At 42.7% G+C, this 17,912-nt stretch overlaps 2 protein-coding genes across 4 annotated transcripts in view; one reads left to right on the top strand and one right to left on the bottom strand.

Moving 5' to 3' along the window:
- LRP8 (LDL receptor related protein 8) overlaps positions 1-17,912 on the bottom strand; it is a 146,851-nt gene that overhangs the window by 39,949 nt on the left and 88,990 nt on the right. For all 3 annotated transcript variants that reach the window (XM_077278382.1, XM_077278380.1, XM_077278381.1), the window contains one exon: positions 13,879-14,007. In XM_077278382.1, the coding sequence (XP_077134497.1) occupies positions 13,879-14,007 (129 nt within the window). The remainder of the gene's footprint in view (positions 1-13,878; positions 14,008-17,912) is intronic.
- The window catches only part of LOC143788598 (uncharacterized), a 54,656-nt gene that overhangs the window by 10,662 nt on the left and 26,082 nt on the right, over positions 1-17,912 (top strand). The gene's annotated exons all lie outside the window — the stretch shown is intronic.

Genomic DNA, 17,912 nt, shown 5'->3' on the forward strand with positions numbered 1-17,912 from the left:
ATTTCTGCTGCGACATTCGGATGGTAGGGTCAGAATTTGGCGTAAACAACATGAAAGCATGGATCCATCCTGCCTTGTATGGAGCATCTTTGGGATGTGCAGCCGACAAATCTGCGGCAACTGTGTGATGCCATCATGTCAATATGGACCAAAATCTCTGAGGAATGCTTCCAGCACCTTGTTGAATCTATGCCACGAAGAATTGAGGCAGTTCTGAAGGCAAAAGGGGTCCAACCCGTTACTAGCATGGTGTACCTAATAAAGTGGCCGGTGAGTGTACATACATACATATTCTAGAGTACCCGATGCGTTAGAATCGGGCCACCATCTAGTGTATATATATGTATGTATATATATATATATATATATATATATATATATATATATATATATATATATATATATATATCCACACACACACACACTGTGGCCATATTGGGGTGGGATTTAAACACCGCTTCACTTTTTACTATTGTTGCTGCCTATACAGCATCAGTAGTAAAAAGATATAATGTTAAAAATAATAATAAAAAAAAAAATCGTGATATTCTCACCTTCCGGCGTCCCTGGCAGCTTTTTCCGATCCTCGTGATGTTCCGGTCCCAGTAATGCTTTGCAGTAATGACCCCAGAGGATGTAGCGGTCTCGCTAGGCCGCTACATCACGGGTTATTGCCGCAAAGCATCACTGGGAACGGACCTGGCGGGAGCATCGCTAAAGGCCTGGGCTGGATCCGGGGGCCGCCGGAAGGTGAGTATATAACTATTTTTTATTTTAATTCTTTTTTTTAACAGGGATATGGTGCCCACACTGCTATATACTACTTGGGCTTGTGTTATATACTGCGTGGCTGTGTTATATACTACGTGGGCTGTGCTATATACTGCGTGGGCTGTGCTATATACTACGTGGGCTGTGCTATATACTACGTGGGCTGTGCTATATACTACGTGGGCTGTGCTATATACTGCGTGGGCTGTGCTATATACTACGTGGGCTGTGCTATATACTGCGTGGGCTGTGCTATATACTACGTGGGCTGTGCTATATACTACGTGGGCTGTGCTATATACTACGTGGGCTGTGCTATACGCTACGGGGCTGTGCTAGATTTCTCTGCTGTATCTGTGCATCATGAATTGTGGTATGTGTTAAACGGGGGGGCCCACTAAGACTCTTTCGCCCGGGGCCGTCAAAAACCTGGAGCCGGCCCTGGCTTCTCTGATTGGTCGCGGCCGGCCGGGCGAATCCTGTGTATTCATTGCATTATTCTTAAATTTTCATAAACAAACTACATTCATATTCTAGAATACCCGATGTGTTAGAATCGGGCCACCATCTAGTATAGATTTTATATAGATAGATAGATAGATATACATGCATATACTGCACTCCTGTGCTGTTTGCGCAGGCAATCCTCAAGCCAACTTGCAGAATGTAATCCAAAATAGTCGGATCCAGAACTTTCTAATAAAACAAGTTTATTTATTCTTTAAAAAAAAATTACAATGCGTTCTATTTCAAATGAATTCTATAAAATAGAACTATAAGTCCCAGGAGAAGCATTACAGGTGGACATATTTTGAGCCTAGACTGTGTGTATATGTTTACAGGAGTATGTATGATGTACATTTTCACCTCGGAAACAATATTTGGGATCCTCTGCATTAACCCTACCCTGAAAAAGTACAACCAGAAAAAGGACACAGGATTTAAAGGCCAAGGGGTATGTACAAATCATAGGGAAACAAGTACAGAATGAGCCATAAATCCTGGCAAAGTGGCAACAGAACAGTTTTAGAAACTTTCTTTTACTGACCTGCAAGTAGTTTAACTGTTTCAACAAACTTCCTCCCCACATTCAAGCAGAATGCAGTACAAGAAAATAACCACTGGAGGGAGCAGTAACACAGGAGCCAAATCAGGTGACAGTCAGCGGACAATGAAGAGGGTGATGGGAACCAACATGAGCCTGTACAGTAGTGCGGTAGTCAGAAGTGCACCACAGGCGGTATACACAGTAAGAATGTGACGTTTACAGCTCATGATCACATGTAAATCAGACTCCTTTATAAAAAAAAATTTTCTTGCTTTACTTTTTTTTTTTTTTTTTTTTAAAGCGAAGCCACAACCTAAATCCCGCTGCGCCCCTTTTTGTGCACGCACACAAAAATAGTGTCCTTCATGAATCTACATAGTTTTTAAGGTTGAAGGGAGACTAAGTCCATCTAGTTCAACCCATAGCCTAACCTTACATGTTGATCCAGAGGAAGGCAAAAGAAAAACAAACAAACAAAAAAAAAAACACATGGAAACAGTAAGCTCCACATTGGGGAAAAAAATTCCTTTCCGACTCCACAAATGTTCCCACCCAAAGTCTCTAGCGCCACCTATAGGAAGATGCAATCTTAGAAGTCAATATTGAGTTTTTACAGAGCCTTGCCACATGACTGGCTATGAAGCCAAACCAGAATCTCCAACTGCACAGACACGTACTTCCGGTAGGTGGCGCTACAGTCTCCTGCTCTTCCCCTCCATCCATGGCAGGCACTGTGCTAGCAGCACTGCAGAAGTCACTGTTATTGCGGTCAATCCAAAGTACGAGGACCACTGCTAGCAAAGAGGCCATGAATGTGGCTGGCTGATATAAAATGCATATTTGTGCAGTTACAAAAAAAAATAAAAAATTGTTTCTTTACCAACATAGGCTGAGTGCACACGTCGTGTTTTTTCATAAAACCTGAAGTTTCCTGATGTCGGCAAAGTGAATGAGGTTCCTGAAGTCTCATGCACACATTGCTGATTTCTTCCTTGCAGATATAAATCTGCTGCATGTTAATTCTTTTGGCGTTTTTGCTGCAGATTTCACCCATATTAATGAGTGGGGAAAAAATCTGCACCAAAAAAACAAGTAATAAAACATGCTTATTTTACACTGCATTGTTCCTGCACCAAAATCCTTAACGTGTGCACATACACTTCCTGCCAGGACCAGTGAATATTCACTGCTGATTGGTGGGGATCACTGGGACCAGTACAAATCAAGGAACTTTTATACCGTTACTAAAAGGTGCGGCAGTTCGGACGCCTGACCGCTGCTTCATTACTTCTCTATGGAGCTGCTGGAAAAAAAAAGTCAATTGCGACGATCGGGGTTCCTATAGGTAATGAATGGAGCATGTGCAATGCCGCTCCATTCTCATGGGGGTAAAGGCTCCCCCCGTTCTGCTGGCCCCAGCTGTTGGACCGCCACTGATCAGCAAGTTATCCTGCGGATAGGCAATAACTTGATTTCACTCGACCCCTCCTTTAAGAATTCAATACTGCCAATGACTTGTCCTTGGCAGAGAGAGGTAAAAGCGGTTATTTGCTTTGGGCAATCTCATTTTATTAGAAGAGCCCCCCCACCAAAAAGAAAAAAAAAAAAAAGAAAAGCTGATCACATAATCCAGCTATGATTGATGGGCACATTAGGAAAGTGTTGAACTTCTCTGCAGCGCCCCCGCAGGAGAACTGGAGAATAGCATGCTGCCTTTTGAAATCCATAGATGCATGAACAAGTAGAGTTCTGATTTTTACTATTATTTTTTTCCATTTTTGAGAGCTTTTCTTTTTACATTTTTTTATCTCATTGAAAAATAATCCCACAGCTACTGATCTACCAGATCTAAAATTATTAGCAATGACCACCATGTGCCAACACTCAGGAACAATGCACCGGGGGTGGGGGGGGACAATCACTGATGCAGAGGGACAGAAGGGTTAAAGATGGGGGAGTATCTCCGGAGCAGTGACCTCGTGTCACGTCACATGACTCCCGGCCAGTCAGTCATTTAATCTTTCTAGGGAGACAAAGGGACACGTGCTTTGGGGATGTGGGGGTCCTCCCCGTATCAGAGCCGGTCACCATGGCAACGATTATGAACAAGCCAGCAACGTACAATAGCAAAAGAATGGAGAAAATCCAAAATCAAATAATAAAAAACGCCAAGAGCGCGTCCTCCACAAACACGCGCAGATTTGTTCTGAGGCGCAGGAGCTTGGCCTGTGATTTGCTACAGTAATGGTAACTATGGGGAAAAAAAAAAAAAAAGGATTCATAGTGCAATGAATAACTGGACTAATTCACATCGCTTGGTTTCCTTTTGTATCGCCAAATTTACAGAAATAGATTACAAAATAGAGTCCCACCTAACCACAATCACAAAAAAAACAGAGATGAAATATCACATGTAACCCAGACCAGAATAAAAATAAAATACAGCTCTCCATACATAAGAAAAGATATAAATAATAAGCTATGTGAAAAGCATGGGGCACTCGGTCCTCATTGGGGCTCACAATCTAAATTCCCCATCAGTATGTCTTTGGAATGTGGGAGGAAACCGGAGAACCCGGAGGAAAACCACCTAACATGGGGAGAACATACAAGCTCCTTGCAGATCTCGTCAGCACCTTTGACATTTCAGCTCAAAATGGCATAGCAGTTCACTTTTACCCTCAAGCAGACCCCTGGTGTCGGCACTCAGCGATCGAGTTGTGGGTGGGTAGAATGGCAGGCTCCCCCATTTCCTGGGTATTAAATGCCGTTGTCAGAGACTGAAAGCTGCGATTAAGGAGTTAAGGCAATGCTCCGCTCCACTAGCTGCTGTTAGAGGCAGATGATGGCCGAATAGCACAGCCATCATCTGCCAGGAATGGGGCTGGCTCAGCCTCTGAGCGCGCTCCATACATCTACTTCCGATTTGCACCATATGTCGGGAAGAGATTGAGTCAAAGTTTTGGCCATTTTGGAAACGTTTCCTACAAATTTGTGATTGTGGTCAGTGAACCCAAGAAAGCGCTGCAAAGCTTTCACAGATTTGGGCTGAACCCAATCTTTAAATGGCTTGAAATTTAGAGGGATTCATACAAAAAAAAAACACTGACAGATTAGATATGCTTCAGGAAGTTTACAAAGTTTCACAAACAAGGAATGGTCTTCGAAGCGCAGTACATAAATATTGTACGCGATACTCAAAATCAGGTGGAGAAAAAACAAGGTGTCATCAAAATTGAAAAGCTCAAATTAATCTCATATCTCAGAATAGGGCATTAAAAAAACTTTGGTAAAAATCAGCTGGAGTGTTCGTAAACCCAAAAGGCAATACTGTCTTCCAGTTTTCCCCATCCTTGATCAAATTATACCCCCTGAGGTCTAGTTTGGTGAACCAACAGGCTCCCAACAACTCGTTACACAGATCAGGGATGAGTGTCAGAGGATACGGATTCTTTACAGGGATTTTATCAAAGTTCCTAATAATAGTCAATAACTGGTCGGAGACCACCAGCTTTTTTTACTCACAAAAAAAAAAAAAAGGAAACCTTTTGGATAAGGATATCTATTTACGCTGCTATCCAGGGCTCCAGCGTACAATCTCACCCTTGGTGTCAGTCAATAACAGATTGTTTATATAACCATGCCATGCCCAAGACCACCACCACAAATCGTCAAAATGAAAAAATGTTAATGGATTCAAGATGTAGGGCACCAAGAAGCGGGCACTCATGCTTAGCGACATACTTCACCCTGGGTGAGAGGCCCATCATTAATAATAGTGACTTTCATAGGAATACAGCATTTTAGGAAAGGTGAATCGAGCTCTTTAGTTACGAGGACATCAACAAAATTTGTAGCAGAAACTCAATAAAAGCCTTAAGGTGCACAGATTTTTCTAGATAAACATATAGGTATCAAACATTTTGCACAATCAAAAGGGAAATACCTGTGTGCCTTGGTGGGCATCCCTGGACCCACTTACACTGTGGCACTTTTCTGGCAGCAGTTGACTTGGGCATGCAGGTATCTGAAATCCAGACTTTTCACAGTTGCAACCAAAATGTAGATGTTGTTGCTTACCCCTTTAGTGCAAGGTGGCAGAATTTCCCTAATTTGTGTGGGCTTTTCGGAAAGTGTAGTAGGTATTTAAGTCTCCGGTGGAGGTGCAGAGTAAGCGGTGAGTTCCAGTATGCATTCATGAAGTCACCAATTAAGACTGATTGCCAGGGATATGTCCGAGTGTTAGTGTTCATAGTAGCCTGGCAGCTCTTAATAGGGCTTCCATAACCAGGCTTGGCGCTAGCCACTCTGTTTACCAGATCCCAGGGGTTGCCCTGGACTTCACTCTAAACCCTTTACATGGATATGGGCTTCTGGGTTGGGACCACGGAGTAGGCTGCTGACTAGTGGAGCAAGCTGGCGGCAAGAAAGGTCATCATGTGGGGTTGAATGATCAAAATAGCAACACCGAACCAGAGAGCAGGTATGTGGACCAGGCTAAGCTGAACTTAATAACTAGCAGTGTGGAAGATACAGAAGCTTAAATAGCAGCAGCCCCACCCATGGTTAATCAGGAGGAAGCAAACAAACGAGAGACAAGTCACTTTACAGCTCCCTGGATGGCACCACAAATCCAAGAGAACATAAATAATTTTGTTTCTATTCAGTATATATTTGGAGGTAGTGGACATCTCCTTAGTTGGCAAAGCACTCCTCACATCAGTCCAAAGCTTTTTTGAGCATTGGATCCTACCCGCCCTTTTAAATTTGTTGGCTTTTGGCCCAGGAGAAACATAGCTGATGGACATGGTTAGTGTCCCTCCAGAAACAGGTTATCTTGTGGTTGGTGGACTCATACAAAAACAGTTGCCAGAGGACGATGAGTCATGAATTAAGCCAAATGCCAATAGGCTATGGCTAGCATGAACCACTCTGGCAACCAGTAGACTATGGGTAGCCTGCACCACTCTGGTAGCCCACAGACTATAGATGGCCTTGGCCACCCCAGTAACTCATAGAATGTAGTGGGTATGGACCACTCCAGTAACACCACAGACTATAGCTAGCATGAACTATTCCAGTTTCCAGCACTATGGTTGGCATAAACCATTCCAGTAACCGGTATCCTTTGGCTAGCCTGTACCACTCTAGTAACTAGTAGACTATACCTAACATGGACCACTCCAGTAACCCATAGACAAAAGCTGGCGCTTGGATCATTCCAGTAACTGTCAGACCATGGCTGGAATGCACCACTGTAGTAACCAGTAGATTAAGACTGGCGTGGACCACTCCAGCAGCTCAATTAATAGCTTTCGTTCAACGGAAATAAAATCTCTTGTAGTCAATATTAGAAATTTTAAGCTGGAACCAACTTTTTTTCTAAGGTCATCGATGAACTGTTTCCCGGCATTCATCCAGCCGCCAATCAATAGGGGCACAGTGACTTTTCGATGTTCAGAAATATTGTAGCAAGCTTCAATTGTGAAGTAAAAGCCAGAAGTTCGGATCTGTGATTTTCCCAATTTAATAAGCTTTATGATTAACTTCAAAAACCATGTTGGTTTGGCAGTCCAGTTGGGCACCACTGGTATATGCCAGAGATGTTCAACGCATGACTTTACAGCAGTTGTAAAACCTGAAGTTTTGTAACAGCTGGAGAACCACAAATTGGAGGGCACTAGTAGAAGCCTTAAATCAGGAATCCAAAATTGAAAAAAATCAAAATCCATCTTGATATTATCCATTCCTCTTTCTGCAATTTAGCAGAGCCTGAATAAGTAGCCGACTAGCCTACGGCAACTGGACATGTATCTGTATGTGCGGATTTGCCTCCCCGTAAGGAGCTGTTTACTTTTAGCTAAATGTGGATTTTTTCCTTCCAACGTCCTAATCTGCATATTCTCAAATGAATCTTGTATATTTAATGCTCCTGCCAGTGTGTTTTGCTCATCATTTTAGTAATCTGCAGTCTTCGGGGAGCCCTCGTTTAGGTACACCTTCAGCGTACCCTGATCTGCATTCACTGTGTAGACAGAGAATTTGGTGCCAAGTTTTGTTTTTTTGTTTTTTTTCCTCCATAAAACATATATGAGTTGAGCCTGTGATGTTTTATACAAAGCCAGCTGCATGAGGCGAGATCTGACAGAAGTAAAATGCTCAGGACAAGTAGACAGCTCCCACAGTCCATGCTGCATTTGATGTCTGCCATGCGGGTATATTAATCCCTATCACGGGCAATAAGGCGGGCGGGCTGTAAGTTCTGATTTCATTGGAGGTTTCAGCTCAACTGCCAAAGTTTTGTTTTCTCATCAAAACTTTTACTGTCACGCTGAGACAGTCTTCGGTAAGGAAGGGGGGCCTCGAACTGTCCCTGAAACTGGGGCCCTAACTATCCATGTCCCGGGGGTACTCTTGAAGGTAGAGAGGCCCAAGTCTTCGACCTTACTATGCTCCTGTTAAACTCTGATCTGTCCCCTCCCCCACCCCAGGAGGCATGGGACAAAAATGTAAAAGCTAAACAAGACACAAAGACAAAACAGGGATAAAGTAATAAACATACAAACACTCACCAAAGATAGAGAGTTATATAGGGAGGGATAGGAATGTGCCAGCGAGGAAAGAATACACCCAAATACGGCACACAACAATCTCCAGGAGCAACAACGTTCTCCAATTCCACACAGCGTCGCCAAGAAGCAAAGCTAAGCTTTCACTGGCAAGACAGAAGGTTTTGCCAGATTTAAAAGGGAGAGGTAATGACCAGATCAGAAGCAGCTGAAACGGAGCTGCAAATTTCTGACCAGCATAGAAAGGGACATTAACCTCTTCAGCACCAAAGGAAACAAAATCTATTTAATATGGGACACAAACACACTAAAGTGGCTAAATGGAAGTTCTGTAATTCACAATACGTAGTGATCTTCTAACCCCAGATGTCCCAGGAGGACATGACACACTCGTGACATTTACATTTTCAAATTAGGAACTTATGTTCTGATAATCCTGGAGTGTCGCTGGACTTCTTGTGATTGCCTATCAGCAGGGTACCCTCATCACAAACCACCAGCTATTCACAGAGGTGCAGTAGGGAATTTAATTTCTCTAGGGAATAGTTTAGGGAATCTAACTGTAAATACTGCATTTTAAAAAAAAAAAATAAAATTTATGTTGTATTTTTCCATGCGGAAAATTTGCAGCATTTAACAGTTCAATCACAGCGGATGTGACTTTATTAAACCTCACTGTGCATTTAACGACGCTGTAAAATTGCACACACACACACAAAAAAAAAAACGTAAATTTTTTTTTCTTCAAAACCTGCCGAAAAAACGCAGTAGGAAAATCACAGCGTTTATGCTACATGGAAATATAGACTTACACTACTAATTAAAGAAGTGACCACCGTGAATGCTAATGTGGTGTAAATAGTTTCTTCCTCTAGTTTTACCTTGACCCTTTTTCTGACTACCAGCCAGTTATAGCCATCACTGTGTTCAGTGGGGGGTCAGTCTTTTCTTGCATGCCTGAAATCCAGCAAACTACAGTATGACTCTTATGTAAAGGACCAAAACGTAGAATTCGCGACTGCTCATTACAGTCACCGGGAACCATTTATACCATTCAACCGGGTGGAGGACAAGAGGAGACTCAAAAAGGCAGTGATGGCCCCAGACTCCACTGACAACTTTCTTAACAACCGGACACACTTCCAGAACTTGTAAAGGCGAGTACACACACCAGGTATAATTTTTTCAACAGACCACCAGGGAACATATAGTTACCTCATTCCCCCATATAATTGGGCTGCACAGGAACACGGTCATACCTGCCAACTATTCAGTGGTGACCTTCTGATTATCTCCCGAAAGACTATGTTGGGCATGTGGTGGTGGAATAAGGAAAGGGCATGAAGAATTTCATCACCAGTGGTGGCCGGCATTGCCTTTTCCCCTCTACCAATCGAGAGAAAAAAAACAACATACACATACAGTACAGAGCAAAAGCTTAGACACACCTTCTCATTTAAAGATTTTTCTGTATTTTCATGACTATTAAATTTGTACATTCACACTAAAGGCATCAAAACTATGAATTAACACATGTGGAATTATATACTTAACAAAAAAGTGTGAAACAACTGAAAATATGTCTTATAGTCTAGGTTCTTCAAAGTAGCCACCTTTTGCTTTGATGACTGCTTTGCACACTCTTGGCATTCTCTTGATGAGCTTCAAGAGGTAGTCATTAGTGATGAGTGAATATACTCATTACTCGAGATTTCCCAAGCACGCTCGGGTGAACTCAGAGTATTTTTTAGTGCTCGGAGATTTAGTTTTCATCGCTGCAGCTGAGTGATTTACATCTCTTAGCCAGCATAAGTACATGTGGGGGTTGCCTGATTGCTAGGGAATCCCCACATGTACTTATGCTGGCTAAGAGATGTAAATCATTCAGCTGAGGTGATGAAAATCTCCGAGCACTAAAAAATACTCGGAGGACACCTGAGCGTGCTCGGGAAATCTTGAGTAACTAGTATATTCGCTCATCACTAGTAGTCACCGGGAATGGTTTTCACTTCATAGGTGTGCCCTGTCAGGTTTAATAAGTCGGATTTCTTGCCTTACAAATAGGGTTGGGACCATCAGTTGTGTTGTGCAGAAGTCTGGTGGATATACAGCTGATCTGTGTCCTACTGAATAGACTGTTAGAATTTGTATTATGGCAAGAAAAAAGCAGCTAAGTAAAGAAAAACAAGTGGCCGTCATTACTTTACGAAATGAAGGTCAGTCAGTCCGAAAAATTGGGAAAACTTTGAAAGTGTCCCCAAGTGCAGTGGCAAAAACCATCAAGCACTACAAAGAAACTGGCTCACATGAGGACTGCCCCAGGAAAGGAAGACCAAGAGTCACCTCTGCTTCTGAGGATAAGTTTATCCGAGTCACCAGCCTCAGAAATCGCAGGTTAACAGCAGCTCAGATTAGAGACCAGGTCAATGCCACACAGAGTTCTAGCAGTAGACACATCTCTGCAACAACTGTTAAGAGGAGACTTTGTGCAGCAGGCCTTCATGGTAAAATAGTTGCTAGGAAACCACTGCTAAGGACAGGCAACAAGCAGAAGAGACTTGTTTGGGCTAAAGAACACAAGGAATGGACATTAGACCAGTGGAAATCTGTGCTTTGGTCTGATGTGTCCAAATTTGAGAACTTTGGTTCCAACCACCGTGTCTTTGTGCGATGCAGAAAAGGTGAACGGATGGACTCTACATGCCGGGTTCCCACCGTGAAGCATGGAGGAGGAGGTGTGATGGTGTGGGGGTGCTTTGCTGGTGACACTGTTGGGGATTTATTCAAAATTTAAGGCATACTGAACCAGCATGGCTACCACAGCATCTTGCAGCGGCATGCTATTCCATCGGGTTTGCGTTTAGTTGGACCATCATTTATTTTTCAACAGGACAATGACCCCATACACACCTCCAGGCTGTGTAAGGGCTATTTGACCAATAAGGAGAGTGATGGGGTGCTACGCCAGATGACCTGGCCTCCACAGTCACCAGACCTGAACCCAATTAAGATGGTTTTTGGTTAGCTGGACCGAAGAGTGAGGGCAAAAGGGACAACAAGTGCTAAGCATCTCTGGGAACTCCTTCAAGATTGTTGGAACACCATTTCCTGTGACTACCTCTTGAAGCTCATCAAGAGAATGCCAAGAGTGTGCAAAGCAGTCAAAGCAAAAGGTGGTTACTTTGAAGAACCTAGAATAGAAGACATAATTTCAGTTGTTTCACACTTTTTTGTTAAGTACATAATTCCACATGTGATAATTCATAGTTTTGATGCCTTCAGTGTGAATTTACAATTTACATAGTCATGAAAATACAGAAAAATCTTTAAATGAGAAGGTGTATCCAAACTTTTGCTCTGTACTGTATATCCAAAATTGTCATACATGTATATGGGAACAGTTCAGGAACAGTTGTTGGCCTACTGAATTTTTGGACACCAGCTATTGAAAGTAAATGGTCATCTTAAATCTAACTGCGTTCAACAAGTCCCGTAAAAACGAAATAGGATGATTAATATCGTAAATGCTTTCCGTGATGTGTTAAAACCTAGTCCTTACAATCACTGAACTACAAAGAGGGTGGGCACCATATAAGTGGCCATTGTGTAAACCCTCTATAAAGCATCATTCTCAACCTCAAGCCTACAGGTCCGTAGTGTTTTATTCTCGCTCCAGAAAGGAGCATTCAGACAGTGTGATTACCATGGTAGATTACCAGATTACCCTGGCCTTTTATGTAAACTTGGGTTACTTCCCAAAACAATTCGATGCCAGACTTGCCCATTGTTGTGGCATAGGGGCCCTGGACTGCTTAATCCATGTAGAATTTTTTCACCCATGGGTGTCTGGCCAAATGCGTCTGGTCTATTTGTTGTAGGAAGAGACGCCAATTATAACCAACTTGATGCTCGTTACTTGTGTTTTTTTCCATTATGACAGCACCAAAGGGAATACTAGTCCCGTTAATCGGGACTTGGAGAGGAGCGGTCTTGTAAGCAGTGCCACCCAACTTTCTGCCAATATCAAGTACTTGCACATACAGTAAAGAAAGGAGCGAGAAGGAATCTAACAATGCGTGGAGTCAGTCTTCATACTGGATTTGGTCATGGCAACTTAAACCATTCTGGGGCTAGAAGAATAAAGATTCATTTTGTGAAGAAAATATTCAGTGATCAGATCTGAGAATGTGAACCTTTTTAGGCTGGGGAAACACTGCAACTTTGGCCACGACTCCGGTCACACGGCCAAGAATCGCTTTATGTTGTTGCTACCTTGCAGCATAGTGCAGGTGAATAGGGTTACAGAATATTGTGACCATATTGTAAAAAAATCCAACTTTTTTTTTCTATATGTTGCCAAGGGCAGGTGTCTGAACAGTTGGGACCCAGGTCCAGCTCTGACCTTATCTATTTTGACATCCTCCAACACATAGTGAGTATTGATGAGCAAACTTGCTGGGATAAGGAGTTATCTGAGCATGCTCCGGTGCTAACCTAGTGTCTTCAACGTGCTTGAAAAATATGTTTAAGTCCCCGTGGCGGCATGTTTCACAGCTGTTAGCAATCCCTGTATGTGTTGCGGCTGTAACAGCCATGAAACATGCCACCGCAGGGACTCGAACATATTATTCGAGCACGCTGAAGACACTTTGTTCGCACCTGAGCATGCTCAGATAACACCTTATAGGAGCACGTTCAATCATGAACTACAAGAATTATGTACCATCCCGATTGGGTTCACCTTGTCGTGGTGGGATGGCCTTTACTTTTCTTGATAAAAACAATGTTACCCAAGTACCCCATGTTATTAACATGTACTATTAGTACTATTACTATTTATTTACTTACCACAGGGTATTTGCTTTTTTGTTTTTATCTTATCTTCTGCTTGTTAAATGGCCACTGTTTGAATGCGCACCTATGCATTTCACTTATACCAACATGTGCCCTAGCTCAATATTTTTTTTATTTTGGTTCTAAGTTTTTCAACTTGTGCTAAAAAATGCAATCCCATTCAGACCAGTCGAGGACAAAATTGCAGCATTGCCCCATCCTTCGGGTTGACTTTAACAAAGATTTATGGGTCATCATGTACATGTTATGCTCTATATAATTATATATATATATATATATATATATATATATATATATATATATATATATATATATATATATATATATATATATATATATATATATATATACACACACACACACACACACACACATATATATATATATATATACACATATACATATACACACACACTGTATATACATATACACAGTATATTATATCATATACACATGAAAAAGCGAAATCCGTGATGGAACCCCAAGAATCTCAATTGGAATTGTAAGAAAACAGGGTCCATCGGGCATTATTGGGATCAGCGTCGTAGCTTGAGTTTTACTACGTTTTGCTTTTTTTTTTTTTTCAAGCTTATGAATAAGTCAGCTAGTTTTAACTTTATCTTAATTGTAACTCACCAGTAGGACAGTCCTTCTCATCCACGCCATTTTCACAGTCCCTCTCACCATCGCACCGCCAGGTGGCTGGGATACATTTATTGCTGGACTCTCCACAGCTAAACTTCTCGGCAGCACAGATCTGCTTCACTGCAATATTAAAAAGAAAAAAAAATGCCTTACTTCGCCTGTGGTCAGCAAGAAAGAACAGGATTATTATTATTATAGGTCAGGACGTTGGGATACCAATTAATTTCTGCTTTAGTCTAACACAGGACATAATGAGCAGCAGCGAGACGAAGAGCACAACATGACCGCGGCAAAGCGTTGGATACGGCAGACGTAACGCAAAGCGATGATAACCTATTAGTTCTCTCCGTAGGGCATTAAATGTGGCCAAAGCAAACTGTATGGGGACAGTACAGTGAGCATACTGTCGGCAGCACATCCCCTTTTTTCACAGGGTGATATGATGCCAATATAGGATACATAAAAGATCAAATTAGCCGAAAAAAAATGAGAATTTTGTCGTTTGTCAGCTAATTGACCCTTGTAAACAAGTCAACAATAGAGATGAGCGACCCTAAACTGTAAAGAGGAAGACCGACCTTTTACAGCACCAAAGTTCAGGCCCATGACTTCTATAGGGTTCGGATAGAGTTTATCGAACCCGATGAGCCCGAACATCCACGGGTCCGCTCATCCCTAGGCTGACAATGAAAAGGAACAAGCTTTAAGAACTCTCATTCTGACAATTATTGGTTCATGTGATGGGGCTGAGAATAAGGACTCATGCAGACGTTCGTGCACAGACCAGCACCGGCGCTCCCAACCGGAGCGGGACAGCTTCATAGAATTCTTAAGACTGGTGTGGAGTCTTTGTACGCACCACTGAACAATATGGTGGCACAGTATATAATGCAAAATTGAAAAGCAACGAGACGATAATTATTCTCGATGTAAAATAATTCAGGACAACAAGAACAAAAGAACGTAACCGGTTTTGTGATTCTTAAGAAGCGTCTCGTCCGTCCATTTTAGCTCATTAGAAGTCTTTACCGGAGGAACTCCCACCAACCGACCATAGAGGATTTTATTCTTGGCTGCATCCAAAATTGGCAGTGCCAGGTTACTCCAGGGAAAAGGGATGTAGAGGACACATACAAATTAACCAAACCAATCTGTTAGGTCAGTGGTTAAAATCAAGAAGGATTCATTCACGAAGAGCCGATGCAACATTACAACAGACAGGAGACAGGAATTCAATATCAGCCATTAACTTTACGGCTCCCATTAAAGAAAATCTCTCATGATGGGCCACTTTAATGAAATATAGTCTGCCATGACTGTCACTAATGTCCGGCCATCGCTCATGCTTCTGGCTGATAAAGAAAAGTGTGTATGCTATGCCTGGTTTCTGAAGAAGGGTCAACGGGTCAGATTTTTTTGGCTTAGCCGAAAGCAGACATTGGTGGAGCAGGACTACTACTTTGAATGATTATTTGCCGAGTCAACCTTCAACTTGCCAAAGCAATAAGTTGTGAATATCATATTCTAGATTGGGATTTCACCCGGGCTGTGCATGGACTTCATCATTTTTTACTTGCTGCCTACCCTGACCTGTATCTGTGTAACTGCCGTGACCTCAGATTTGACCGATTCCAAGTTTGTATCTCCCATCGGCATTATTTGCAAGCAATCGGCAATTATTAGAGGCTACTCCGGTGATCTGGGTAGACCTTAACCTCTCTGTGCCAAGGAGAGCTTGAGAGACGTTTTGCTGAGTTTTTGGAACGAAAACATCAACATTTCGGGGGGAGAATTAGGAGACTTACACTCCGTAGCTAGGTGTATACGACATCTTCAGTCCCAAAAGGCGCAGCCACCGGAGTTTCATTCACAAAACTGCTTCAGGAAGAAGCCGGTAAAAGAAGTAAAAATACTGAACGTGTGCACAGCAATGTTGTTTTTACATTGCTGTGCATTACGACCATTTTGGGGGGGGCGCTTTTTCCAGGCAGATTCAGATTCAAGTCCGAATGAAAAAGACGTACGCACACACAAACACTTTCTGCTTGAAAACTAAAAAAGATGACAAACACGCAGTGTAACAAAACTCCTTCAAACGCCATCCTCCCCCCCCATCTGATTCCACAACTAGATAATCATTGCACAAAAAAGTGCAACATTTTTGCAGAATTTCAAGCATTTTTATCCAGTGCAAATTGATGAATTGGCCCATTTGCATCTTATAAAAGCATTTTGTATATAAAATGCTGTCGGTTATGTGACTGTAAATACGTTCAGCGTTTCTACACTGCATTCCCTATGGCACAAACGCCCATCACCTCCCCCCATGATCCACCGACTGCTCGACCACCTCTCTGCGCCGGGAGTCGACCTATTTACACTGTAGTAATCGAATCGTCGCTGACAAAGACCCAGCAGGTAGTGAAAAAAGGATGGAGAATGTCAACGTTGCCATTCTTGCCCAGACTTCCGGATCAAGCCTTATTAACAAACCCCATCCAGGAGACAGAAAGAAATGTAATTTACTATGACTGCTCAGTAAAGAGAGATTATTATATTTGAAGTAGAGGGTAACAGTGTGGCGGATCTGTGCACAGTATTGGGTCATTGCCAGTGGCCGCCTTTACGTACACACTGCCAGGGTGCAATGGTCACAGATCCAAGTGGGTTATTAATGATTATGTATGTCACTAATTGCATTGTCTATCGGAGCCCTGAATTAGGCAGGCTCTTCCTCTTGCAATATTTGCCAGTTAATTAGTTCTATATTTGTATATAAAGCCCAGATTACTTCTATGAACTGATCTCCAAAAGGAAAAAAAAAAAAAGCTTTTTGGCTCCCAGAACGACCTTGCATCCAGCTTTCGTCCATTACGCAACGTGGCAGCATTTGTCTCCACGTTCCGGCTCGGCTCGCCACTGTGACATTTATGTCTCAGTGCAGAAGAAAGACAAATGATTTATTAGGGTACAGCAAGTAAATTCATTAAGCTTGTAACATTAATGAGGCACGAGATATACCAGGGGGTATCCGAAACAAGCAGCAATCGTCTTCTGGAGGGCGGGTCGGTTGTAGTACGGGCGCTCACCACTAGGTGAATTTTCACAAAAACCTTACGGAATCAGTCAGTCTGCCAATCAACATCATTGGGGAAGTTTTTTTTTTTGTTTGTTTGTTTTTTTATTTATTCTTGACTGCCAAAACTCAATACTAATGACAGGCATACTATATAGCCTTGGATTAGAAGATTACTACCAGTGCCAAGACTACTATATACCGTCCCCCGAAGACTACCAGTGCCAGAACTACTATATACCATCCCCGGGGACTACCAGTGCCAGGATTACTATATACCGTCCCCGACAAATACCAGTGCCAGGTCTACTCTATACCGTCCCCGAGGACTACCAGATACAGTCCCAGGACTACCAGTGCCAAGACTACTACTGTATATACTGTCCCCGAGGACTACCAGTGCCAGGACTACTCTATACCGTCCCCGAGGACTACCAGATACAGTTCCAGGACTACCAGTGCCTAGACTACTATATACACAGTCCCCGATGACTACCAGTGCCAAGATTACTATATACCGTCCCCGAGGACTACCAGTGCCAGGACTACTATATACCGTCCCCAGGGACTACCAGGGCCAGGATTACCATATACCGTCCCTGAGGACTACCAGATACAGTCCCAGGACTACCAGTGCCAAGACTACTATATACCGTCCCTGAGGACTACCAGTGCCAGGATCACTATATACCGTCTTCAAGGACTACCAGTGCCAGGATTACCATATACCGTCCCCGAGGACTACCAGTGCCAGGACTACTATATACCGTCCCCGGGGACTACCAGGGCCAGGATTACCATATACCGTCCCTGAGGACTACCAGATACAGTCCCAGGACTACCAGTGCCAAGACTATTATATACTGTCCCTGAGGACTACCAGTGCCAGGATTACTATATACCGTCTTCAAGGACTACCAGTGCCAGGATTACCATATACCGTCCCCGA

This window comes from Ranitomeya variabilis, chromosome 8 (genome assembly GCF_051348905.1).
Source record: "Ranitomeya variabilis isolate aRanVar5 chromosome 8, aRanVar5.hap1, whole genome shotgun sequence".
Lineage (NCBI taxonomy): Eukaryota > Metazoa > Chordata > Amphibia > Anura > Dendrobatidae > Ranitomeya > Ranitomeya variabilis.